This window comes from Megascapheus bottae, chromosome 28, assembly GCF_031878675.1.
Source record: "Megascapheus bottae isolate mThoBot1 chromosome 28, mThoBot2.hap1, whole genome shotgun sequence".
Classification (NCBI taxonomy): domain Eukaryota; kingdom Metazoa; phylum Chordata; class Mammalia; order Rodentia; family Geomyidae; genus Megascapheus; species Megascapheus bottae.
In genome coordinates this window covers 17,612,696-17,638,033 of record NC_143536.1, presented here as the reverse complement: position 1 = coordinate 17,638,033, position 25,338 = coordinate 17,612,696, and the positions used below count along the sequence as shown (strand labels likewise).

The 25,338-nt window shown below is 44.8% G+C and overlaps 2 protein-coding genes across 3 annotated transcripts; both read left to right on the top strand.

Moving 5' to 3' along the window:
• The first annotated feature begins 1,218 nt into the window (after window positions 1–1,218).
• Window positions 1,219–10,678, top strand: LOC150045358 (glutathione S-transferase theta-4-like). Of its 2 annotated transcripts, none has more exons than XM_090320701.1 (5): window positions 1,219–1,425; window positions 3,071–3,158; window positions 5,407–5,557; window positions 8,431–8,607; window positions 10,471–10,678. In XM_090320701.1, exons 1-5 carry the CDS (start codon window positions 1,320–1,322, stop codon window positions 10,570–10,572), a joined length of 624 nt encoding a protein of 207 aa, XP_090176827.1. In that variant the 5' UTR covers window positions 1,219–1,319; the 3' UTR covers window positions 10,573–10,678. The 2 variants fall into 2 exon arrangements, with proteins under 2 accessions (XP_090176827.1, XP_090176825.1); XM_090320699.1 differs by having other exon boundaries at window positions 10,375–10,678.
• A 1,003-nt stretch (window positions 10,679–11,681) lies between these two features.
• On the top strand, window positions 11,682–24,477 carry LOC150045357 (glutathione S-transferase theta-1-like). Its single transcript, XM_090320077.1, has 6 exons — window positions 11,682–11,705; window positions 11,952–12,150; window positions 13,723–13,810; window positions 14,747–14,897; window positions 23,594–23,770; window positions 24,175–24,477. The coding sequence occupies exons 1-6, from the start codon at window positions 11,682–11,684 to the stop codon at window positions 24,367–24,369; spliced, it is 834 nt and encodes a 277-aa protein (XP_090176203.1). The 3' UTR covers window positions 24,370–24,477.
• The last annotated feature ends 861 nt before the right edge of the window (window positions 24,478–25,338 follow it).

The window sequence follows — 25,338 nt, the reverse complement described above, 5'->3', positions numbered from 1 at the left end:
AGCAGTGTGCCAGAAGCCCACCGAGATGATAGGCCCCTTCAAACAGCAAAGGTGTCAGTGGTTGCCCCAGCCATCAATCAACTATGTTGAATTCCATTGGCCACCTGTGTGTGGCCAGCCCAGCCACATGGCTGGCGGTCTATAAAGGTAGCCTGTAAGATTAGGCGGGGTCTCTCTCTCACTCACATCTTAGAGACAGTCCTGACCGGTCAGTATGATTCTCGATGCTAGGCGTGGAATAAAACTCTGTTTAACTTAACTTCCAACTTCCGCTTTTGTGTCAGACTCATTCCTTTGATCACAGACCCTAACAGGCAAGGCAAAGTTTACTTCTGTAAAATAATGCATCATTAGCCAAAATTCTGGCAAGCACCCAAGACAGGCAGTCTCTCTCCCTTGGTATCCCTAACCCAGCAGGCCCTGCCCTTTTGCTTCCATTGGCCTAGCTTAGGTTCACAAGCTGTAGAAGGATGTGGCTTAATAAATGGCATATAATTAAAATTCAAGGAACTTGTAACAGGCTGTCCTAATTAAAATGCAGCAGGAAAAGGACATTAACTAAAATATAATTAACAAGGGCCTAGCCACCTGGCCAAAGGCGGTCCTTTTCAGAAAAACAATTCTCCAGGCAGGGAGCATGGCCTAGGGGTAGTGTGCTCGCTTAGCATGAAGTCCTAGGTTCGATTACCCGGAACCACATACACAGAAAAAGTCAGAAATGGCACTGTGGCTCAAGTGGCAGAGTGCTAGCCTTGAGCAAAAAGTGTCCAAGAAAGCCTGGCACGGTGGCTCACGCCTGTAATCCTAGCCACTCAAGAGGCTGAGATCTGCCTGTCAGGTGCTGTTTAAAGTCAGCCTGGACTCTTATCTCCAATTAACCCCTAGAATACAGGAAGTGGGGCTGTGGCTCAAGGGTAGGATGGTAGACTTGAGCTGAAGAGCTCAGGAACAACGCCCAGGCCCAGGGGTAGGGTGGTAGCTCTGCATTGAAGGACTAGCGCTGCAGATGCTCGGGCATGAATCTTCAGACAAATAGTGTCTGGGAGACAACTATGAGCACACACGGGAGCCCCCAATCTACCCCGCCAGCACTTACTCAAAGCCCTTTCCCCTTTCTAGATCTCCTCAGAATCCTTGCTGCTACTGTGAGGATTCCAGGCTTCCTGCCTTCGTGGCAACACCAAGGTAAATAAGAAGTTCTAGAATGTGGGGCTCAGATCAGAAAGGGCAGCTGGGCCAAGGGGGTCCGGCTGGGCACAGGCTCAGGTTTATGACTGGCCGGCTGTGGCAGTGGGGCTGTCGCGAGGGTTGGAATAGGTATGGAGCTGTTCATGGATCTGCTGTCAGCACCCTGCCGCGCCGTCTACATCTTCGCCAAGAAGAACAACATTCCCTTTGACTTCCAGTTTGTAGATCTGCTCAAAGGTCAGTCCGTATTGCTGCCTAGGCAGGAGTGGTCCTGAGAGACAGCCCACAGACCCAGTATGAGCATTTTAGAGAAGCAGAGGTACTAAGGCAAGGGGGAAGAAAGGTACCAAAGGTGTGAAGATTACCTGGCATCACTGTCTCGTCCAACTAACAGCAATCCCTCCACTAGGAAGAAAGCCTCTGTGGGAGTAAAGGGGAAGGTTGCTAGGGGAACCCCAGCCTGGGTCCTTGTGTGTTTTGGGGAATGGTGGTGGTCTTGCATCTCATTATCTGTAGCACCTGACAACCAGGCTGCTAATGGTTGCACTAATATTTGAGTCTAGATACTGTTCAGCCTACAGCCACCTCCTTGACAGAATCAAACCTGCTCCAGTGGTTGGATATGTCCCCTAGCCTGGGGATAGACAGTTTGCCTAGAATATTCGAGACCCTGAGCTCCATCCTCAGTACTGAAAATGAAGTTATATAGAATGCAAACCTGTTATGGATCATACAGACCCTATGTGAGATTGTGGGTTAGGTGCTAGCCCTCTATCTCAAGCACAAAGAAGGCTCTAAAAGCTCAGCATCTAGAGACAGAAGTTTCAAGACTGTAGAAAGGGAGATGTAGAATGTGCAGAAATGAAGTATAAATGGTAGTCACAAAAATGCTTCCATTTAGAAGCAGCTAGTCAGGACTGGAGATGTATCTTAGTGGTAGAGTGCTTGCCTGATATGCATGAAGCCCTGAGTTTGAGTCCTCAGAACCATATAAACAGGAAAGGCCAGAAGTGGTGCTGTGGCTCAAGTGGTAGAGTGCTAGCCTTGAACAAAAATAAGCTCAGGGACAGTGCCCTGGCCCTGAGTTCAAGACCCAAGACTGGGACAGGAGAAGGAGGCGGGGAGAGGAAGAGGAGGAAGAGGAGCTAGGAAGAGTGAGAATTCCTACCCCTTGTAAAGTTCCATATTCCTTCTAGGTGCCTGATTTCATGTGAGGAGCTCCCCCTTTGGATTCCAACTTTATTCTGGACTTACATTTCCTATGTGGCCAGCTTCAGCTATCTTGCTTCCCTTAGAAGGGGATACAGAAGCTTGGCACTTGGTGCCCACACCTATAACTCTAGCGATTTAAGAAGCTGAGATTTAGGAATTGAGGTTCAAGGCCAACCAAGGCAAGGAATTCAATGAAATTCTTACCTCTGATTAACCACCAAAAAGTTGAAGGTGGATTTGTGGCTCAAGGGCCAGCTTTGAGTGAAAAAGCTAAGGGACAGTACTCAGGCCCTGAGTTTAAGCCCCAGTACCAGCACAAAAGAAAGAAAGAAAGAAAGAAAGAAAGAAAGAAAGAAAGAAAGAAAGAAAGAAAGAAAGAAAGAAAGAGGCAGGCAGGGATAGAGTTAGAGTGATGGAGTTGAGAATGGAGACAAAAAGTGCTGGAGAAGGGAGATCAGCAAGTCTGAGGTAGAAGCAGCGTGGGAGGCAGAAATCCTTATTTTGGTCCCTGTTTTGCCACTGGCCTAGGGTATGCCATAGTGTCCTTTGAGGCTTCAGTTTCTTCCCTTCTAGGGTGAAATAGAGAAGAAGCTATTTCTGTCCCTGAGAGTCCCAGGTCTCTCTCTCCCGGAGTTCCCAGCAGCCTCAGAACTTCCTTGATCCTTCTCAGGTCACCACCACAGCAAGGAATATGTCGAGATCAACCCCTTGAGGAAACTGCCCAGCCTCAGAGATGGGAAATTCATTTTATCTGAAAGGTAGGGGTCCTCTCCATCTGCTTCTGCTGCTCCTGAGAAACCCAGTGGGAATTCACCTGCTAGCACTTTTTTGTTTGTTCATTTGATGGTACTTGCATATTCAAAATTGCTAGGCAGACACCTAACCACTTGAACCATGCTTATAGCTCTTTTTATTTATTTATTGTCACTATTAAGGTAATGGGTTACCATGTCATAAGTCAGGTAATGAGTACATTTCGTTTTGATCAATGTCACCATTCTTATTTATTTTCCTTGTAACACTGGAAAATTCCGTACATGCACTAAAAAACAATGAATACTAACCAATAGCATAATTAACTCACATACTCATATCCCAGCTCCAGTAGTTGTCTATTTGGGGTCTATTTATTTATTATTTTTATTTTACTTTTTTTTTTGGTCAGTTGTGGGGCTTAAACTCAGGGCCTGGGCAATGTCCCTGAGCCTCTTTGTATTCAACATTAACCCTATACCACTTTAGCCACAGTGTCACTTCTTGTTTAGCACTTCACAGAGATTGCCTGGGCTGGTTTGGAACTGTGATCCTCAGATTTCAGCCTCCTGAATAGGTAGGATTACAGTCATAAGCCACCAGTGCTAAACTGGGATCTATTTTGTATCACCCTGTTTCATCTCCTTCTGGATACTCCATCCTTTTACTCTGAAGTGTATCTCTAAGAGATATGGACTCTCTAAAAACATATCACTTCAATATCATTATGACATAAACTAAAATTAGCACTTTGTCCTAGATTTCACCAAATATCCATTTTCTATTCAAAATTAACAGACTCATAAGTATTTTGTTGGCAGTTATTTGCTTAAATCGGGGATCCCAGAAGTTCTGAGTATTACAGTTGTTTGATCTGGCTCTTAGGCCTCTCTTTATTTACAGTCTTGTGTTAGCCCCCATACACACACACTTTTTAAATCTCTATAAATAAATACTGTAGCGTGGATAATTTATAAAGAACCAACACTGAACTTAGCTGAAAGTCAAAGAGCTGCTCTGTTTAATATTTAATCTTTCTCTCTGGGTCATGGCATGGCACAGAATATCTTGTGGCAAGACAGATCCAACAATTTAGAAAACTTGTTTTTATAACAAAGCAACTCTAGTGACAAACCATTAATTAATCCAGCAGTCCTCTTATTCATGGATAGATTGATCCATACAGAAGGGGAGAGCCCGGAGGATCCCATCGTTTTTTCCCGTGCCAGTATTTGGTCTTGAATGCAGGGCCTCACCCTTTCAGTACTTGTTTTTTTTTTTTTTTTTTTTGCTTAAGGCTGGTGTTCTACCATTTGAGCCATTCACTCCACCTCCAACTTTTTGCTAGTTAATTAGAGATAAGAGTCCCTTGGATTTGTCTGCTTGGCAGTTTTGCTCATAATTGGTGTTCCAGAGCTGGAGCCATATCTCTAGCTCTAGCTTTATGCTGGTTAGAGGTGTGTGCCACAGACTTGTTTGCCTCTGCTGTCTTTGAACTATTATTCTCAGATCTCAGCCTCCTCAGTAGCTAGAATTACACGTATGAGCCCTCAGCACCCGTCAACCCAGCTACTTTTAATGGTCTCACCTTTTAAAAGTTCACAATGGGGATTAAATTTCAACCTAAGTTTTGGTGTGGACAACCAAACAGCAACACCCTCTTTTCCCCTAGATATTTATTGATACTGATGAAGAGATGGAATCTGTTGTCTTTTGAAGTTTTCTACTTTAGCCATCAATCCGCAAGCCTGGGAGATTCCCTTAAAGCCTGTCTCCAATCTGTCCCTCCCTGCCCTATTCCTGAGACCCCTGTCTTCCCCTATTCCTTCCTATGAGTTGGATTGGCTATCTTGCCCTCACTGTGGTCCATCTACTTTTTCCATCCAGCATTCAGTCTCTTTATCATCACAAGAAGTCTCTCTTCCCTCTTCACCTGCCTTATCCTTTTCCTGGTGATACCTGCTCTCCCATTCTCCAACTTCATCTCTCTGTTACTCTAATATCTTGCTCTGTGTTCCCTGTCTAGACTGCCATTTCTTACACTATTTATTGACTCCTGTTCCCCTCCTGCCTTTTTGTTGACTGTTAGTTTGAGAGAGGTCTTTCCTGGGGTACTCTGGACAACTTCTGGAGGATTGTGGTGTTTACAGCCTGCCTATAGCTGGAGGCCTTAGGGCCCAGGCTGTGATGGGGTGGTTTGTGTCAGGGGCTTTGGAAGGCAAGAGTGGTGGGCCTGACCTGTTCTTTCTGCAGTGTGGCCATCCTCTTCTACCTCTGCCGCAAGTACAGTGCACCCTCCCACTGGTACCCACCGGACCTACACAATCGTGCCCGTGTGGATGAGTTCATGGCCTGGCACCACACAGCCATTCAGCTGCCTATGAGCAAGATACTCTGGTTCAAGGTAAAAAAAGGGCCATGTCTGGAGTTTAGGGACAAAGTAACAAGGGAGTCAGGAACCTGGAGTCTAATCCTGGCCTTCCTGTCCAGTTGTAAGCTCAAGCCAGTCCCTCTCCCACTCAGAGCTTCATTTCTGCTTCCTCTCCTGCCTGCTTTATGGCATTGATGGGAGTGTGAAACAAACCATTGGGTATGAAAGAATTTTATGGCAACAAGAGGAAGGGTACCCCCAAAAGGGCTGATGTGACTCATGACAGAGTTTGGCCTAGTGGTAGAGTGCTTGTCTAGCATGCACGAAGACCTGGGTTCGATTCCTCAGTACCACATACATAGAAAAAAGCTGGAAGTGGTACTGTGGCTCTAGTGGTAGAGCATTGGCCTTGAGAAAGCTGAAGGACAGTGTTCAAGCCCCAGGATTGGAAAAAGTAAAGAAAGAAAGAAAGAAAGAAAGAAAGAAAGAAAGAAAGAAAGAAAGAAAGAAAGAAAGAATTAACTTGATGTCCCATAAGAATTACTTTAAGGCTGTGAGTTTGGTCTAGTAGTAGAGTGCTTGTGTAGCATGCATGAAGACCTGGATTCAATTCCTCAGTATCGTATACATAGAAAAAGCCAGGAGTGCGGTTCCTCAAAAGACTAAACATAGAGCTCCCCTATGACCCAGCAATTCCACTACTTGGCATTTACCCCATCATCCAGAAATAAGGACATACTAAAGCCACTAGTACAATGATGTTCATTGCAGCACTATTTACCATAGCGAAGATATGGAACCAACCCAGACATCCCTCATTAGATGACTGGATCAACAAGATATGGTATTTATGCACAATGGAATTCTATGCTGTCATCAGAAAGAACGACATTGGCCCATTTGTAAGGAAATGGAAAGACTTGGAAAAAATCATATTAAGTGAAGTAAGCCAGACACAAAGGAACATAGGTTCAATGGTTTCCCTCATTTGTAGTAACTAGTACAAACCTTGGACTCTCCTAGCAGAGGATTACAATAGGGCAAAACCTAGATACATAAGGTCATATAGGATGAGGCTAAATGAAAGGACCTCCAGAATATGGAAACAAGAGCCATATAATGGTGATTGTTGTTCTTTATGTACTGTTATTTCTCCTCTCTTTTGTTGTCCCTTGGTTATTCTCATATAGTTACAGTATCTTACCTTGTTATCTGGTATATTGTATATATGTTTATTTGTTTATTTGAAATAGGATGGGGAAGGGGAGAAAACAAGATGAGGAGCGGGGGTGGGGGAGGGAAATGGGGACAAAAGCATGAGAAGGGCTATCAATGTATGAGAAGTAATGCACTTTCTATCTGGAGAATATAACTGTAACCCTTCTATTAATTACAATAAAAATCATTATCAAAAAAATGTACACAACAACAAAAAAGAAGACAAAGACAGAAGTGGTGCTGAGGCTCAAGTGGTAGAGCTCTAGCCTTGAGAAAGTCCAAGGACAGTGCACAGGCTCTGAGCTCAAGTCCGGGACTAGGAAAAAAAATTCTTCTGAAGATAGTGTGCCCAATTGTTGTAAGACGGGGATTTACAGACTTTACAGAACCACTTTTTGCCAGTTCGAATCTTGAAGTCTTTTTTGTTGTTGTTGTTGTTGTTGGTTATGGGACTTGAACTCTGGCCGGGATGCTGTCCTTGAGCTCTTCAGCTCAAGGCTACCACCCTACCACTTGAGCAACAGCACCACTTCTGGTTTTCTAGTGGTTAATTGGAGGTAAGTGTTTCAAGGTCTTTATTGCCCAGCTGGCTTTGAACCGAGATCCTCAGATCTCAGCCTCCTGAGTAGTTAGTATTACAGGCGTGAGCCACAATGCCAGCTTTAAAGTCTATTAAAAGGCAAGTGACTACATGGTGGACTCCTGTCTCAAAGGCCAACAGCCAGAAAACACACTTAACAGTAAGGAAACAGGTCAGAGATGACAGAAACAACAAGTACAATACCAACAAGGCAATTCAGCTCCAATAGAGAACTGAACTGGGGCTCCATGATGATGAAAGAACAGCCAGGAGACCAGACACAGAACTGGAACATGGAGACATGTGGCAATTGCACCCTGGCCCCTAAGCTGGTTCAGACTTAGACTCAGGGCAGGGGGCAGGGTCACAGGAAGTTGGAGTCCCAGGTACTGGACAGATAGGCCTAGTAACCTACCAGCCAAGTGCCCACTCCTGTTTCCAGGGATGCAGGTACCTCCTGTCACCTGTGGGGGGGCATTACCTTCTCCCCACTTGGAGGACAATAGCCAGACCCCAAATCTTCATTTGTAAGGTTTTGTTTTCTCACAAACAGAGCCCTCTGGATCACCTGGAGGCTAGGCATTTGCATTTAATAAAAAGTCTCTTTTCACTACTAGGCTTTTCAGCACTGGGTGGAAAATTCCCTCTCCAGCCAGAGATGCCAGAATGCCTGAGAATCCACCCAGCCCCCACCCCCAGCACCCAGGCAGGGGCTGGCATAGCTGTGACTCAGTTTCCTAACATAAGCTCAGCCACCTTATTTCACAATGACCTCTTATTAGATCTGACTTCTCATATTATCCACTGAATTGGGGGAGAGGGAGGGCTGAGCTTCTAGTCCATGAACACTTGAAGGACACAATCAAACCCCATCTAATCCATAGCCAGCTATTACCGACATCACTAGTTGATCATAGGATTCATTTTTGCAGGGGTCTCCAAATCCTTCTGAACACATAGTGCCAGGAAACTTCCACTAATTAAAATTGCCCAAAAGATGAAAGAATTTACATCCTTGAAACTGTCTGCCATCCATCTAGTTGACTAACAGGATACTGGAGGTCTAGAAGGGCAAATGGGTCTTCTTGTTTCTTCCCTACCTGGCCAGTTGCTGATTCCAACGATTACCGGTGAGGAAGTCCCCGCTGAGAGGACAAATGAGGTACTGGAAGAAGTGAAGAAAAGCCTTACTCTATTCGAGGAGAAGTTTCTGCAGGACAAAATGTTCATCACTGGGGACCACATTTCACTGGCTGATTTGGTGGCCTTGGTGGAGATGATGCAGGTATGAGATAGAGTAATGGATGGTCCAAGCCTGGGCAGAGGGAGATGCTTCAGTAGGAATAACTTAAGGATGGTAGGAAGGAGAGTCAAAAAGTTGGAGTAGGGCTGGAATTTGGCCTAGTGGTAGAGTGTTTGCCTAGCACACATGACGCCTTGGGTTTGATTCCTCAGTTACTATATATACAGAAAATGCTGGAAGTGGTGCTGTGGCTCAAGTGGTAGAGTTGTTAGCCTTGAGCAAAAGAAGGTCAAGGACAGCACCCAGGTCCTGAGTTCAAGCCCCAGGACTGGCAAAAAACAAAAACAAAAACAAAAAACATTTATGGGTGCCTGGACTCTATCTTGAGGCAATGGGAATAAAGGCAGAAAGTTTTGAATCAAGGAGACTAGTGATCATCTATCTGTGTGCGTGTGTGTGTGCGCGCGCCTGTGTGTGTGTGTGTGTGTGTGTGTGTGGGTGCACATGTGTTTGCCTGCCTGCCAGTACTGAGACTTGAACTCAAGTGCTCAGTGGTTTCTGGCCTTGCATTTTTTTTTAAACCCCCAGAATTCCAGACAGGGCAGCTGTCTGAGGAGTATTTGCTATGCATTTGGAGACACACCTAGGGATGGAACTTTTACATGGTTTTTTGGTCAGTTATGGGGCTTGAACTATGGGCCTGGACCAGGTCCCTGAGCTCTTCAGCTCAAGGCTAGTACTCAACCTACTTGAGCCACACTTCCACTTTCAACCTTTTTCTAGTTAGTTGGATATAAGGGTCTCAAGGACTTTTCTACCTGGGCTATCTTCATCTTAAGATCTCAGCCTACTAAGTGGCTAGAATTACATATGTGAGTCATCAGTATTGGGTACTTTTTTGTTTTTGGACTGATACCTTAGCCTTTTCTGCTTGAGACTGGTGCTCGAACCACAGTTCCACTTCCAGCTTTTTGGTGATTAACTGGAGATGAGTCTCATGAACTTTGCTGCCCAGCCTGACTTCGAACTGTGATCTTTAGAACTCAGTGTCCTGAGTAGCTAGAATTACAAGTGTGAGCTCCTGGCATCTGGCAAAGACTGTACTACACACACACACACACACACACACACACACACACACACACACACACACACACACAGTTTTTGCCAGTCCTGGGGCTTGAATTCAGGGCCTGGTTACTGTCCCTGAGCTCCTTTTGTTCAAGGCTAGCACTCTACCATTTGAGCCATAGCACCACTTCTGGCTTTTTTCTGTTTATGTGGAACTGAGAAATCAAACCCAGGGCTTCATGCATGCTAGGCAAGCACTCTACCACTAAGCTACATTTTAATGTGACAGCTGAACTATAAGTTAGCCAGCTTGCTGAGTCTCCTTTTTAGCCCCTGTGCTTTATCATAGAAGGAGATTCTATATGTAGATGTGGGCAGGGGGAAGACTTACTTCCTCCCACACATACTCCCTTGAACACAAGGGTCTTCTCTGGAATAAGACAAGGATTCATGGAAAATTTTTCAGGCTGGAAAAATGGCAACTATTTTGGGCCAGCTGTCACCTCAAAGAGGAGTTTGAGAGCCTTTGAATAAGACCAGTGACCATCAACCCTGGAGATGTCTGGGTCTAACACCCAACCCAATCATCTAATTACACATTTGTGACTCCTGGTCAAGCAGATGGCAAACTCTATGGGGTCTTGAGAGGCTATTGGGAAGGTCCCCTGAGGCTACAGTTGCTAACCTGAGTGGGAACAGGTGCCCAGGTTAAGCACATTTTCCTCTGTCTATCCGCAGCCCATGGGAGGAAATTATAATGTCTTCCTCAACAGAAACAAACTGACTGCATGGCGCACGCGTGTAGAGCTGGCTATTGGATCTAACCTTTTCCAGGAGGCTCATGACCGATTGACACAATTGGCAGAATGGGACTGGTCAACATTGGATCCAACAGTCAAGGAGAAGATGTCTGAGTTTCTGCAGAAGTGCAAGTGACTCCAGAGACAGCAGATGCTACAGCCCTTTGAGCCACTTACTTCCCTTAAGAGAGACCTTAAAAAGCAACTCTGTTCCTTGGTCAAATAAAGCAGTGGAACAACCAGCATGGCTGTGAAATCAGGGATGGGTAATATAATCAGAGAGCTAGGTACTTTGGCTCACACCTATAGTCCTAGTTACTCAGGAGACTGAGATCTCAGGATTGTGGTTCAAAGCTAGCCCAGGCAGGAAAATATGTTAGACTCTTATCTCTAATAAACTACTACTAAAAAAGAGGGGGGAGGCGGGAGCATGGCCTAGTGGTAGAGTGCTTGCTTAGCATGCAGAAAGCCCTGGGTTCAATTCCTCAGAACTACATACACAGAAAAGACCGGAAGTGTTATTGTGACTCAAGTGATAGAGCACTAGCCTTGAGGAAGGCCAAAGGACAATGCCTAGGCTCTGAGTTCAAACACCAGGACTGGCAAAAAAAAAAAAAAAAAAAGGCTGGATGACAGTGGCTCACACCTGTAACCCTAAGCTGCTCAGAAGGCTAAGGATCACAGTTTAAAGACAGCATAGGCAGGAAAGTCTTTGAGACTCTTATCTCTAATTAATTACCTGAAAATTGCAAGTGGTGATGTGGCTCAAAGTGGTAGAGCATTAGCCCTGAGCAAGCATGCTCAGGGACTGTGCTCAGACTCTGAGTTCAAGACCCACTATTCCACTAAACACAGCCTCTCTCTCTCTCTCTCTCTCTCTCACACACACACACACACACACACACACACAAAAACCTACACATACACACAAACACACACACACACACATATACACACACACCATAGAGCAAGAAATGGAGCTGTAATTCAAGTGGTAGAGTGCTAGCCTTAAGCAAGCAGAAATTCAGCAACAGAGCCCGGGCCCTGAGATCAAATCCTAGGACCAGCACCACATATATGTGTATACTTGTATGTGTATGCATATGTGTACATGTACACATGTGTGTACTTGTATGTGTACGCATATGTGTACATGTACACACGTGTACTTGTATGTGTACGCATGTGTACATGTACACACATGTGTATACTTGTATGTGTACGCATATGTGTACATGTACACACATGCAGAGTCTGATGTGGGAGCAGGTAGTTGTGAAATGGGGACAGTTGGAAATTCTGACACCCACAGACACAGGAAGACATACGCCTTGAAGACATTGGCAAAATCAGTCAGTCACTGGACCTGGGACCTGGCTCCCTTTGTGTCTCTCTCTCATCCTGCAGAGGCAATCATTTCATTTCCACTTGATTTGCTAGGGCTGAGACTCCAAGAATTCTACCCTTTCCTGGCCAGTAAAAAAACAAACTGTCCCAAAGTCTTGCACTATCCAGAGGGGGTGTGGCCATGCCAAGGTGGATCCCAGCTTTGGTGCCTGCACCCTGAGCTTTCAGTCTGTTGCTCTGGTTTTCTCCCCAACCGTGGGCCTGGAGCTCTATCTGGACCTGCTGTTTCAGCCCTGCCGTGCCATCTATATCTTCGCCAAGAAGAATGGCATATCCTTCCAGCAGCACACGGTGGACCTGCTCAAGGGTGGGTTGGGCCTCTGATTTGGGAGACCCTAGAAGAGGAGGGTCAGAATGGGAAGCAAGAAGATTAGGGGATCTCTTCTAGAGCCACTCACTTTTGGGGCCAGCGCTGATCTGATTTGGAGACCAAATGAGATCAAGATAGATCAAGGTAGATTCAAGATTCAAGATGGTTCCTGAGGTTCCATGGAATGGACAGGTAGGGCTCAGCTGAAGGTAAATGGGAAGGAGAGGCCTGAAAAGAAAATGGAGGAGGGCATGAAAAAAGAGAAGCCTAGATCAGCAGAAATGGGTGTGGCTTGGGCCTAGGGATAAACAATCTCTGGAGAAGAGGTTAGGGGAGAAGAGGAGTTAGATGATCAAGTATCCAGATTGTGACAGCCCAGTTGCTCCTTTGTGGTCTCCTGTGCTGAGATTAGCAGTCCCCCAGAGGAAGCTCCCCCCCCCTCCGCCAAACAACAGCACTAGGGTTTCTAGTCCTGCCCTTCTGCCCTGTGCTAGCTCTGATGAAGATTCTTCCTCCTTTGTTCCTCCTGCTTGCCTCTTACCTCAGTTGTCCTGCTGAGGAGGGCAGCTGCTCCCATGCAGTTTCTAGAAACAGGATCCCTCTGCACCACCGCCCCCCACCCCACCCCAGCAGGGGATTTGGTGAACTCTAGACTCTGAGCCCAGGACCGTTTGTTTCCTTGGCAGACCTCCCAGGTCCTCAGGGACAAAGCTGGAAGGTGGGAGCTAATAGGAGCAGTAGGAGGGAATGGCAGCTGATGGGGGTGGGGGATGGTAGGAGGGGTGGCAGCCAGTTGGCAGCAGAATGCCCATGTTGATGTTGCTGGACAGGAAAATGGACACTACTTAGCTAAACTTTTTACTCAGTGCATCTGCCGTTATGCTGGGCCCTTTCCTCTTTTTGTACTTTTAGCTTCCTGCTTGTTCCTTTATTAAACCTTCATGTCTCCCACCCTGTTTCTGGTGACCACTTTGCTTATACTACATGGGCATTGCCCTTCCTAAGAGAACAGGAGAGGGCCCAGGGCCAAAGGAATATCCAAGTTTATTGCCAAATACAGGGATAGTTCCTAGGGGAAGGAACTTCTCAGGGAGAGTAATGGGAGGGTGCCCAGAGGGCAAGAGAGAAAAGGCAAATTGTTCATGACTTTGAGGAGCTTGCTGCTGACCCAAGGGTACTGGGGAGTCTCTGAGCGATACGGAACAAAGCAGCAATGAGACAAGTATTTTCTGTATGAGACCAGTATTCTCGCTATAGTTGCATCTACAGGAGCAAATAAAATCTATGTGGATAAGCTCAAAGAGAGACCCGAGTCCCAGAGGCCTCTATGTGTCTTGTGGCTCTGAAGGGTGGCAAGTCTCTTAATGAGGCAAAGGATGTGGAAGTTTATTTTGCATCAGATGCCACAGCATCCCACCCCCTTTCTCCCACAGTAACCCCACCAGTCTTTCCCATTGCAGCAACCCAGTGGGAAAAAAGAGTCATGAATTTGGGAAGTGGGAGTGGGTCTGGCTACATGAAAGACTCAGCTATTCTACTCTCACTTTTCTCATGCCGGGCTGTGTGAAGGCCAGCACCTCAGTGATGCCTTTGCCCAGGTGAACCCCTTAAAGAAGGTGCCAGCCATGAAGGATGGGGACTTGATCTTGACTGAGAGGTAATCAGGCCCCTAAGGGTTGCTAACACCATCTGATCCCGTCTGTTACAAAGAAACTAAAATCCTCAGAAGCCAAGGGCCCCTTGGCTCATCCCACAGAAAGTTGGGGCTGGAACTCAGGCCTCTGCCTGTCTGCTGTTGCAATTCACTAGGTAGTGTTGTAACATTAGGCCATCTGAGATTGGTCTGAATGCCAGAGGATAAGAGTTGAGACAGACTGGCAAAGCTCAGCTTTGATGCCATCTCCTTCAGGAAAGCTCTCCTTTGTCCTCTGACCCGAAACTACCTCTTAACCCTTGATAGATCACTCTTACAGAATTTTGTTTGGTCAGTAAAATGAACTTGATTAGAAAGAATATGTGATCTCCATCGTTAAGAATAAATCCTTTTCCCTTTCTTTAAAAGACTGCTTTCTTGGGCCAGAGGTGTGGCCTAGAGGTAGAGTGCTTACCTAACATGCATAAAGCGCTGGTATTAACTCCTTAGTACCACATACACAGAAAAAGTTGGAACTGGTACTGTGACTCAAGTGGTAGAAAGCTCAACAACAGTGCCCAGGCCCTGAGTTCAAGTCTGTCCCCCCACAAAAAAGACTGCTTTCTTTGTTTGGAAAAATGGCTCACTCCTGTAATCCTAGATACTCAGGAAGCTGAGATCTGAGGATTGAGATTCAAAGCCAGTCTGGGTACTAAAGACCTTGAGACTCTTATCTCCAATTAACTACCAGAAAACCAAAGTGGCACTGTGGCTCAAGGGGTAGGGTTAGCCTTGAGCTGAAGGGCCTCAGGGACAACGCTCAGGCCCAGAGTTCAAGCCCCACAACCGGCAGAAAAAAAAAAAAAAAAAAGGAAAAGAAAATGAGGAAATGAGGTTTCTAGGAATATAATGTCCTCATCTGCCCATTATGATATTCTCCCCACCCCAACTCCCACATAGTGTGGCCATCTTGCTCTACCTGGCACAAAAATACAAGGTTTCAGACAACTGGTACCCTCAGGACCTGCAAGCCCGTGCCCGTGTGGATGAGTGCCTGGCATGGCAGCATACAGCCCTGAGGAGAAGCTGCCTCCGGGCACTGTGGCATAAGGTGAGATTGGAAAAGTGGGAGGAATAGTCAGGGGCTCAGGCAACATCAGTTTTTTCCAATCCTCCTCCTCTTCTTTTTTCTCTTTCACCTCCTCCTTCTCCTTGTCCTTTCTCTTCCTCCTCCTCTTCTGTTCTCTTCATATTTCTCCTCTTCCTTTTTTTAATACTGGAGTTTGAATTCAGAGTCTTGCATTTGCCGGGCAGATGCTCTATAACTGAATCATGCCTCCAGTCTTACTATTTTTTTGTCGTCAGTGGGACTTGAACTCTGGGCCTGGGCACTGTCCCTTAGCAATTCAGCTCAAGGCTACTTCCCTACCCCTTGAGCCACAGTGCCACTTCCAGTTTTCTGGTGGTTAATTTGAGAGTTTCACGGACTTTTGTACCTGGGCTAGCTGAGCTACCTAAATCTGGCTTTACAACTTTTTTTTTTTACTTCACCAATCCTTCTGTTGTGTCTTGGTTTCTGTGAAGGCCATCTAATATATACTTCATTTGAGATATATATTTATTTCTAGGAAATCCATTTGATTATTTTTACATAGTTCTATTTCTCTTCTGAGATTTGTCCTGTTTCCATTTTTTCTTTAAAATTATTTTAAAATTTATGATTGGTTAACTAATTTCAACACATGAGTCTTCTGTGGTTATATTTCTATTGAAAGTTTTCCTTATTGGTTATGGATCACATTTTCTTCTTCCTCCTCCTCCTCCTCCTCCTCCTCCTCCTCCTCCTTCTCTTCCTCCTCCTCCTCCTCTTCCTCCTCGTCGTCTTCTTCTTCTTCTTCTTCTTCTTCTTCTTCTTCTTCTTCTTCTTCTTCTTCTTCTTCCTCCTTCTCCTCCTCCCTTTCCTCTTCCTTTTTTCTTTCTTTTTGCTGGTTCTCTGGCATGAACTCAAGGCCTGGCCACTGTCACTAAGCTTTTGTACTCAAGGCTAGTGTTCTACCAGCTTTAGTAATTAGAGACAAGAGTGCCAAGACATTCTTTCCCAGGCTGGCTTCAAACTCTGTTCCTCAGATTTCAACCTCCTAAGTAGCTAGGATTACTGGCATGATCCACCAATATCTGGTTATTTTCCTGCTTCTGTATATGTTTCATAAGTTATTATTGTGTACCAGATATTATATCTAAAAGAAGAGTATGGGCCCTGGAGGGTGGCCTAGTGGTAGAGTGCTTGCTTGGCATGCATGAAGCCCTGGATTTGAGTCCTTGGTACCACATACACAGAAAAAGCCAGAAGTGATGCTGTCGCTCAAATGGTAGAGCACTAGCCTTGAGAAATCCCAAGGACAGTGCCCAGGCTCTGAGTTCAAGCTCCAAGTCTGGCCAAAAGAAAAAAGAAAAAAAAAAAAGAAGAGTAGAAATTGAAATGCTTTGAGCTGGAGGTGTGGCTCCAAAGTAGAGTGTGTACCCAGCAAGCACATGTCCTCCAAATTCCAGTACCACCACAAACAACAACAACGGGAAAACCTGGCTAGTCAAGATCTTCAAATCAAGGTTCAAAGCTGGCCTGGGCTGGAATGTTCGTGATCCTTTTATATGCTACTAACTAGCAAAAAGCTGGAAGTGGAGATGTAGAACAAGTGCTAGAGGGCTAGCCTTGAGCCAAAAAAGTTAAGAAACTGGGTCCAGGCTCTGAGTTTGCCCCAATGCCCACACAAAAAGAAAAGAATGAAAAAAGAAAAACTTTGGGTGCTGGTGGCTCACATTTGTAATCTTCATACTTAGGGTGTGAGCTCTGAGGATCTCAGTTCAAAGCTAGCTAGCCTGGGCAGATAAACTTGAGATATTCTTTTTTGTTTTTTTGCTTAGTTGTAGTGCTTGAACTCTGGGCCTGGACTGTCTCTGAGCTCTTCAGCTGAAGGCTAGTGCTCTACCACTTTGAGCCAAGTGTTCCTAAATTTCACCATTAAGTTACTTTTTTTTTCCCTATTCTATTAGTTATTGGCTATCATATCAGAGTCCTGAGCTAGGACTGTTAGGTATTATACTTCTGCAGACATTGGATAAGTAACAGATACACCATTTTAAAAGGATAATGTAGTGTAATAGTAATTGGACAGGGAGAGTTTGCATGAATTTTGAGGAGCCATAAACCTAGGCATGCATGTAAACAACTGAACTAATGAAATAGCAGCCCACTTTTGGTTTTCTTGTTGTCAATTGGAGGAAAGAGGTTCACAGACTTTTGGGTCCAGGCTAGCTTTGAACCATGATCCTCATATCTCAGCCTCCTGAGTAGTTAAGTAGAGTCCCTTGAGCTGAAAAGCTAAGCAGTAGTGCAAAGATCTGAGTTTAAAAAAAGGTACACAGTATGTAGAAAGCGATCTGTGTATCTTTTTTTTTTTGCCAGTCCTCGGCTTGAGCTCAGGGCCTGAGCACTGTCCTTGGACTTTCTCAAGGCTAGAGCTCTACCACTTGAGCCTCAGCACCACTTCCGGCTTTTTTCTATGTATGTGGTACTGAGGAATCGAACCCGGGTCTTCATGCATGCTAGGCAAGCACTTTAACCACTAGGCCAAACTCCCGGCCCCTGATCTGTGTATCTTATAGGCAAGGATGGGAGGGAGAAACTGGGGGAAAGCAAAGGAAGGCGTGACATTGTTCATCTAAAGAAATGTACTCATTACCTGACTTACGAAATGGTTATCAGGCAGGCACTGTGGCCTAATGGTAAAGTAACTGCCCAGCATGCACAAAGCCATGCGTTCAATTCCTCACAGAAAAAGCCAGAAGTGGTGCTGTGGCTCAAGTGGGAGAGCACTAGCCTTGAGTGCCCAAGCTCTGAGTTCAAGCCCCAGGAATGGAAAAAAAAAAAAAGTTATCTGCGGGGAACTGGTGGTACAAGCCTGTAATCTTAGTTACTCAAGAGGCTGAGAACTAGAAGGCTGAGATCTAAGGACCCCTTCTCCAAGCTACCTTGTAGAAAAGTCCCCATGAGACAATTACTGCCAATTAACAACTCAAAAACCCAGAAGTAGCCAGGCACTGTGGCTCACGCCTGTACACCCAGCTACTCCAGAGACTGAGATCTGAGGATCAAGATTCAAAGCCAGCCGGGGCACAAAAGGACCTGAAACTCTTATCTCCAATTAACTTCTACAAAACTGGAAGTGGGGCCTTGAGCTGAAGAGGTCAGGGACAGTGCCCAGGCCAAGTTCAAACCCCATGACCCACCAAAAAACCCCAAAACAAAAACAAAAAACCAGAAGTAGTGCTGTGGCTCAAGTGGTAGAGCTCTAGTCATGAGAAAGCCTAAGGACAGTGCTCAAGCCCTGAGTTCAAGCCCCAGGACTTGCAAAACAAAACAAAACAAAAAGATAAGGGGCTGGGAGTTTGGCCTAGTGTTAAGAATGCTTGCTTAGCATGTATGAAGAACGGGATTCAATTCCTTGGTACCACATACATAGAAAAAGCTGGTAGTGGTGCTGTGGCTCAAGTGGTAGAGACTTGAGAAAGCCCAAGGACAGTGCTCAGGCCCTGAGTTCAAGCCCTGGAACTGGCAAAAAGCAACAATAGCAAAAAAAAAAAAAAAAAAAAAAAAAAGAAATGTGGGAGAACATTGGAAAGGTATCAGTATTCAAGAAATATGTACCCACTACCTGACGAATGTAATGGTAACCCCTCTATACATTATCCTGACAATAAAATACAATTTAAAAGAAAAAAAAAGAGAGAGACAGAGATCTCAAGACATCTCAACAGAACTACCTTGTTCCACCATTTGTCTAATTGCTTACTTACAGGCCTGTTTCTGGGTCAAAATTCATGTAAATTCTCATTGTCCAATTACTGTTATACCTCATTATCCCTTTAAAAAGTTGTATCTGTTACCTATCCAATGTTTGCAGAAGTATAATACCTAACAGTATAAAGTCCTGGCTCAAAACTTTGATATAAGAGCCAATGCCTAACAGAATAGGAAAAAAAAAATAACAGAATAGGAAAAAAAACTTAATGAAAAAAAAATGAACAGAATAGGAAAAAATAATCTTGTAAAGAGAAAGTTTATTTTGGCTCACAGCCAAGGTGTATTTTGGCTACCAGCACCTGGCTTATTTTTTTTTTCTTTTTTTTTCTTTTCTTTGTCAGTTCTGGGCCTTGAACTCAGGGCCTTAGCACTGTCCTTGGTTTTCTCAAGGATAAATGATGAAAGGAAAAAATGATGAAATCTAGGGCCATTGACATAAAAAGTACTTTTGTCTCTGAATATGGCTAAAATGATTTGTATTGACTCCTTCCTCCAACATGAGACCAAACCAAACTAATCTACCCTGGCATCATGAGACAAACCTGAATTCAAAATAACTTATGAAGGATGTTTCCATAGAAATTTCTGGTTAAAGGAGGAAATAAAAAACTAACTGGTACCAAAGCCAAACTAACAGAACAAAATGGAGTCAAAAGAGGCCATGAAAAAGGAGCACACATATATCCATTTTTACTACAAGACATTCCAACATGTAGACTGATAATAGGAATTCCTGAAAGAAAATTTTCAAACTTGTAGTATGCCTGAGAGACTGCTTGTAATGGTTGCCTGCACCAATAACCTGATACCAACTCCCATAATAAACCTTTGTAACTTTTGCTTTCAAAATACCATACGCAGGCTTTATCTTTCAACTGTTACTCTGTTAATTTGTTGTTGGTTTTGTTTTGTTTTTTGGCCAGTTGTGGGGCTTGAACTCAGGACTGGGGCCCTGTCCCTGAGCCTCTTTGTGCTCAAAGCTAATGATGTTCTACCACTAGAGCCACAGCCCCACTTCCTGGATTTTGAGTGGTTGATTGGAGATAAAGAGTCTCACAGGGACTTTTTGCCCAGGCTGGCTTCCTGCCCTGATTCTCAGATCTCAGCTTCTTAAGTAGCTAGGATTACAGGTGTGAGCCAACTGGCACCTAGCTTGTTTTGTGTGTGTGTGTGTGTGTGTGTGTGTGTGTGTGTGTGTGTGTGCGCTTAATCAATGCAATAAAATACCTGAAAGTTTCTAAAAAGAAACTTTATTTTGACTCACAGCCAAAGTGTATGTTGGTTAACAGCGCCTGGCTTAAAATTTGTGGGGTTTGGGGCCGGGAGTTTGGCCTAGTGGTAGAGTGCTTGCCTAGCATGCATGAAGACCCGGGTTCAATTCCTCGGTACCCCACATACATAGCAAAAAGCTGGAAGTGGTGCTGAGGCTCAAGTGGTAGAGCTCTAGCCTTGAGAAAATCCAAGGACAGTGCTCAGGCCCTGAGCCCAAGCCCAGGACTGGCAAAAAAAAAAAAAAAAAAAAAAAAAAAATTTGTGGTTTTTTTTTTTTATTTTTTTTTTTATTTTGCTAGTCCTGGGCCTTGAACTCAGGACCTGAGCACTATCCTTGGCTTTCTCAAGGCTAGAGTTCTACCACTTGCGCCACAGTACTGCTTCCAGCTTTTTCTACGTATGTAGTACCCAAAGAATCAAACCCTAGCCATCGAACCCCAGCCTTCATGCATGCTAGGCAAGCATTCTACCACTAGGCCAAACTCCCAGCCCAACTGTGTGTGGGTGTTTTTTTTTTTTTTCTGCCAGTCCTGGGCCTTGAATTCAGGGCCTGAACACTGTCCTTGGGCTTTCCTTAAGGCTCGAACACTACCACGTGAGCCACAGCACCACTTCCAGCTTTTTTTTTTCTATATATGTGATACTGAGGAATAGAACCCTGGTCTTTGTGCATGCTAGGTAAGCACTTTACCACTAGACCAAACTACCGCCCCCCTTCTTTTTTTTGTCAATTGTGGGACTTGAACTCTGTTTCTGGGCACTGTCCCTAAGCTCTTCAGCTCAAGGCTACTGCCCTACCCTTTGAGCCACAGTGCCATTTCTGCTTGACTGGAGATAAGAGTCTCAAGGTCTTTAGTGCCCTGGTTGGCTTTGAACTAAGATTCTCAGCTCTTAACCTCCTGGGAAGCTAGAATTACAGGTGTGAACCACCACACCCGGCAAAATTCGTGTTTTAAATTCTTTTCTGCCTCCAAAAAAAAAAATCTCTGTAGTTGCTTATAGTATAAAGGATTCTGATTTAAAATTCAGGAGAAGGAAGCTATCAAATAGACACAGCTACTAAAGTAATAATTTCAGTCAACAATGGCTCACACATGTGATAGAAGTATAAATGAGCTGAAAATTGTGGTTACTTGATTACACTAGGCATTGTAATATCATAGTGCAGTATATTACTCATGTGTTCTATGTATGTGCAACAATATAGCAATGCACCAGGCCCCAGAGGTTGATGCCTGTAATCCTAGCTATTCAGGAGGCTGAGATCTGAGGATCCAAGTTGGAAGCCAGCCGAGGCAGGGAAGTAAATGAGATTCTTGTGGTCAATTAATTAACAAAAAGCTGGAAGTGGAGCTGTCGCCCAAGTAGTAGAGCAATGATCTTGAGCAAAAAAAAAGCTCAGGGGCAGAGTCCAGGCCCTGAGTTCAAGCCCTAGGACCAGCACAAAATAAAAACAAAAAATCCCATCATCACCAACAACAAAACAAACAAACAACAACCCCAAAGTATAATAATGCAACTATGCACAATGCATTGGTTTGAAATGATACCTAATTTTACAGTGAAATCTTTATTTTTTTAAAGGGGGGGTGGGAGTTTGACCTAGTGGTAGAGTGCTTGCCTAGCATGAAGACTGGGGTTCAATTCCTTGGTACCACATACAAAGAAAAAAGCAGGAAGTGGTGCTGAGGTTCAAGTGGTAGAGCTCTAGCCTTAAGAAAGTCCAAGGACAGTGCTCAGGTCCTGAGCTCAAGCCAAGGACTGGAGAAAAAAAAAATTGCTGTAATTGGGCATGGACCAGTATCTCATGCCTGTTATTCTTACTGTGAAATCTTGGGGATCATAGTTTGAAGCTAGCCTAGGATGGAAAGTTTGTGAGACTTTTAACTTCAGTTAACCATCAAAATGCTAGAAGTAGCTGGGTGCTGGGTCTCATGCCTGTAATCATAGCTACTCAGGAGGCTGAGATCTAAGGATCAAGGTTAGAAGCCAGCCAGGGCAGAAAAGTCTGTGAGACTCTCCAATTAATCACAGAAAAAGCCAGAAGTGAATGTGTGTCTCAGGTGGTAGAGTGCTACTATCCTTAAGCAAAATAAGCTCAGGGATAGCACCCAGGCCCAGAGTTCAAGCCCTAGGACTGGCTAAATAAATTATAAATAAGTATAATAAAACTAGGGGCCCGGAGTGTGGCCTAGCATGCATGAAGCTCTGGTTTTGATTCCTCGGTACCACATACAGAGAAAAAGCCAGAAGTGGTGCTATGGCTCAAGTGGTAGTGCACTAGCCTTGAGAAAGCCCAAGGGCAGTGCCCAGGCCCTGGGTTCAAGCCGCAGGACTCGCAAAAAATAAAATAAATATAAAACTAGAAGTAGAGCATGTGGTAGAACACTAGCCTTGAGTGAAAAAGCTAAAGGATAATGCCCAGGCCCCGAGTTCAAGCCTTAGTACCCCCTCAAAAACAAGAGTTTACTGTAGGGCAGGAGTTTGGCCTAGTAGTACAGTACTTGCCTAGCATGCACAAAGACCCTGTTTGATTTCTAGGTACCACACACAGAAAAAGCCAGAAGTAGTGTTGTGGCTCAAGTAGTAGGGTTATAGCCTTGAGAAAACCCAAGGACAGTGATCAGGCCCTGAGCTCAAGCCCAGAACTGGCAATAAGAAAAAGAGGCCGGGAGTTTGGCCTAGTGGTTAAAGTGCTTGCCTAGCATGCATGAAGACCCGGGTTCGATTCCTCGGTACCACATACATAGAAAAAAGCCGGAAGTGGTGCTGAGGCTCAAGTGGTAGAGCTCTAGCCTTGAGAAAGAAAGAAAGAGAAAGAAAGGAAGGAAGGAAGGAAGGAAGGAAGAAAGAAAAAAAAAGAAAGAAAGGAAGGAAAGAAAGAAAGAAAGGAAGAAATAAAGAAAGAAAGAAAGAAAGAAAGAAAGGACAGAAAAGAAAAGCCAGAAGTGATGCTGGGACTAAAGAGGAAGAGCTCTAGCCTTGAGACAATGTCCAGCCCAAGGACAATGCTGGTAAACAAACAAACAAAAAGAGTTTACTATAAATAGTTTGCTGTGTTCCATGGCTGGCAGCTTCATATACCTTGAGTTTAATGTCTTTGATTGAACAAATGATGAACTAATCTAATTCTCATCATGAAATGACATGATTTTAGATAGTAGGTTAGTTTCCAATTACAAAATATTAGATCCCACTGTTCAGATCCATATTTGAGGTGTGTGTGTGTGTGTGTGTGTGTGTGTGTGTGTGTGTGTGTGTGTTAGTACTTGGGCTGAAACATAAAGCTCAAGGCCTCATGTTCTCATTCAGCTTTTTCCACTCAAGGTTAGTGCTCTACCACTTGAACCACAATTTCAATTCCAGCTTTTTGCTGAGTAACTGGAGATAAAAGTCTCTTGGATTTGTGTGCCTGTGCTGGCTTTCACCCTCCACTCTCAGATTTTCATCCTTTTGAATAGCTAGGATTACTGGTGTGGTTTCAATGAGTCATTCCATCTGAAATCCCGAGGCTTAGGGCAACCAGAGACTGGGGGAGCGGGAATTTTTCTGTGAAAAGTAGTCCCTTGAGAATTGCCTGCCAAGCCATCGAAGAAGTAAAAGGCAGCTACAATTGTGTTAAGGCTGTCCAGAAGTGGACTTCTCATTTCCTACTTGGCCTGCTCTCCCACTAGGTGATGTTACCTATCTTCCTGAGGGAGCAAATAGCTCCAGAGATGCTAGCAGCCACCCTTGCGGAACTGGATATGACTGTGCAGTTATTTGAGGACAAATTCCTCCAGAACAAAGCTTTCCTTGCTGGGAACCACATTTCTCTGGCTGATCTGGTAGCCATAACAGAGCTGATGCATGTGAGTACTTCCGATGGGGTGGGTCTACTAGATAAGAGGTAGCTCTGCCTAAAAACTGAAGTCCTGTTTTTATTTGTTTTGTTTTGTGCCCATCCTGGGGTCTGGCACTCTGCCACTTGAGCCAAAGCTCCATTTTTGGCTCTTAAGTGGTTAACTGGAGTCTCATGGACTTCCCTCCCCAGGCTGGTTGTGAACTGTACTTCAACCTTCTGAGTTGCCAGGATTACTAGCTAGAGCCACCAGTGCCCAGTTTGAAGTCTTGTTCGGTGCTGCCTTTACTCAGCTGTGAATCTGCGGTTCTGTGTAGAAACATCTCCTGGATCCCTGGGGTTCTCAAGCCTGGCAGATTAGGCCTGCCTTTGGCTTCCCTCATCAGACCCTGTTCTATGCCCTTCTTATTACAGCCTGTGGGTGCAGGCTGCCAAGTGTTTGAAGGTCGTCCTAAGTTGGCTGCATGGAGTCAGAGAGTGAAGGCAGCAGTAGGGGAGGAACTTTTCCGGGAGGCTCATGAGGTCATCCTGAATGTAAAGGACTGTCCTCCTGCCAACCTCACCTTAAAGCAGAAGATGATGCCTAAAGTGCTGGCCATGATCCACTGAGCTCCCAAGCCTCGCCTCTGTCCACAGCAGTTCACCAGCTCATTTCATGCCATTGTTCCACAAAAGTGACTTGCTCTGATTGAACTGCACGTTGATCTTCTGGGCCAAGTTTCCATCCCTATCCTCTCTCCAAGGCTGTCTGAATGCCATGATACCAGCTCATATCCAGATCTTAAGTCACTGCACTTCTTTTTAAGTTTGAGTGATAAATCTGGGTTCAGCCCAAACCTCTTGGTGTGTGTCATTTATTCAGCTATCCTCTTCTATGGATTTCTCTGTGTTGGTTTCTATCTGAAAGGCAAGCCCTTTTCCCAGAACTGCGATTGGATTAGCTTCCTCCTAATGATTGCCAACAGGAAAACACACACATAGGGATGAGCACAGGCAGGGATGAGCAAGCAAGCATGCTGTCTAGGCTACAGCATGGTGGTAGATTAAATAATCTCTCAGCATTGCAGAATACGCCATGTCTCTTATGGGGATGGGGGCGGGCTTTCTGCTTGGTAGGTACCCAGCCTTTAAAAAATTTTTGATCTAGCTGTGGCTCATGCCTGTAATCCAAGCTACTCAGGAGACTGAGATCTGAGGATCAAGGTTCAAAGCCAGCCCTGGCACTAAAGGACCTGAGACTCTTATCTCCAATTAACCTCTAGAAAATGGGAAGTGTGGCTTGGCTCAGGGGTAGGGTGGTAACCTTGAGTTGAAGAGCTCAGGGACAATGCCCAGGCCAGGTAAAGCCCCAGGACCGCCCCAAACACACACACAAAAACTATCTATATATGGTCACACAGGATGAGACTAAATGAAATAAACTATAGGATATAGAAATGAGAGATTTATCTTTGGGATTGTTCTTAATGTACTATATACCACCTTTTCTTGATCCATTTTTTCATTGAAGGGAATCTGAGCTGATTCTTTATCTTGGCCATGATAAACAATGATGCAATGAACTTGGCTGTGTTGGTA